The sequence below is a fragment of the Austrofundulus limnaeus genome, unplaced genomic scaffold, assembly GCF_001266775.1.
Source record: "Austrofundulus limnaeus strain Quisiro unplaced genomic scaffold, Austrofundulus_limnaeus-1.0 Scaffold189, whole genome shotgun sequence".
In the NCBI taxonomy this organism is placed as follows: domain Eukaryota; kingdom Metazoa; phylum Chordata; class Actinopteri; order Cyprinodontiformes; family Rivulidae; genus Austrofundulus; species Austrofundulus limnaeus.
In genome coordinates this window covers 896,872-898,603 of record NW_013952591.1, presented here as the reverse complement: position 1 = coordinate 898,603, position 1,732 = coordinate 896,872, and the positions used below count along the sequence as shown (strand labels likewise).

The window sequence follows — 1,732 nt, the reverse complement described above, 5'->3', positions numbered from 1 at the left end:
GGGTTAATATTATTATTAATAGTTTTTAATGATTTCTACATCGTCAGTCCTTTTTTTCTGCTCTGTTGTCAACATGTACAGTAATGGGAAATCCAGACTCTTGACCGTTTAGCGTTAGCCGTTAGCTTCACCAGCCGATCACACAATCATGTGGYTTTTGCCTCTCCAGCTGTTCTATAGAACCTCCTTGGAAAAGCCGGATATATCAAGTTGGGGCTTTTTAGAGAAAGTTTAGTTTGTAGAGAAAGTTTTCTTTATTCAAAAATGTTTGTGAGTAAAAAAGTAGGTGAGCAGCCTACGCATGCTAGTTACTAGCTTCTCCAATGCTAACCCCAGCTTATCCATGCTAGTTGCTAGCCTCTCTGATGCTAACACAAATGAATGGTCTCCTTCTCCTTTTCCAACTCTGTCCTCTCTGTCAGCAGTGCCGATCTATCATTAATCAGATCAATAGCTGGTTAGTAATAGATATAGCCTCCTGCTGCAAGGATGTAGCAACTGCTGGTTGTATAATTGTCTTCATTTTAGCCCTCATACCTCGCTATAGGTTTGGAGAAACGGTTTCAGTTCCTGGAAAAATGTTACGTTGAATTCTGTGCTTATTTACATGCACACATAGCAGTAGCTGCTAGCTGTAGCAGCAGCCTGAAGTGGAATCCTGCTGTAGTTTTATAACATTTAGACTTTAATAACTGGATGAAGATCAGACAGAATCTGTTTGTTKTCTGTTTCATCCTGCAGTTGCGGAGACGGGTTGTCACGTCCTGCACATCCTGTCCGTGGCCCGGCAGCGTCACAGCCTGAACCTGAGCAGGGCGGCTCTGGACCTGGTCCTGAAGGAGCTGGAGTGTAACAGCGAAGTCGTCAGCACCAGCGACAACCGCTACACCATGTTTTAACACAACCTAAACTCGTCATTAACCGGAGTTAGTGTTCTCATTAATAAAAGCTTTTATCACAGTAAAGAGTCTGTAAGGAGCTCCACTCCTGTAAAGATGTGTTTTTTAAAATAAATAAATAAGCAGATGGAAGGAGCAGCTTGTTGTGGAGCCTTGAAGCAAAAATAAATAAATAATAGTCTCCTGGGTCCATTTCTATCTGCAGTCTGTCCAGATTCTTATTTTTTATTTTAATTTTTCTTGAGAAAATGCTAAGGTGCCAAGAAGCGGTGAAACGCATCACACCCTCCTCCTCCTCCTGCTGTCCATCTGTTAGCCCTGAAGCTGCAAGTCTGAGGCAGCAGATAACACTTCTGATGACCATCAGTGAACAGATGTAATGTTTTATAACCTTTATTTTATCACAACTTGATTAAAACTCATCAGACATGAAACTTTTAGTAAATAAAATATAAATTGTCTTCACTCATCAGACATGAAACTTTTAGTAAATAAAATATAAATTGTCTTCACAAACAAGAACCTACTGATCCTACAGAACTCTGGTGTGTTGCACATGGCCACTCCCTGAAGGTTCCACAGCAGGTTGGATTCTAGAACGTCACTGCTCCTTGTTGATTTTCTGTTTTTTACTTGTTCTCAGTGTTGTATAAAATACCTCAAAATGATAGTAAAAGTACAAGTATCTTACCATAAAATTACTTTGGTAAAAGTTCAAGTCTCCTCTAAGAATGAAAACATGTACAATAGGTTGCCTTCAGGCCCAGGCTTCCAGGACTTGCCTGGTTAAATAACGGCAAAAAAATAAATAAATAAAATATATACAGTATATA

General features: G+C 39.7%; 1 protein-coding gene across 1 annotated transcript in view; it reads left to right on the top strand.

The window, feature by feature from the left end:
* Window positions 1-1,097, top strand: part of stn1 (STN1 subunit of CST complex) — a gene marked incomplete in the record, with an annotated part of 7,886 nt that extends 6,789 nt beyond the window's left edge. Inside the window, 1 exon segment of the mRNA XM_014018292.1 lies at window positions 742-1,097. Within this exon segment, the coding sequence (XP_013873746.1) occupies window positions 742-899 (158 nt within the window).
* Between the last annotated feature and the right edge of the window lie 635 nt (window positions 1,098-1,732).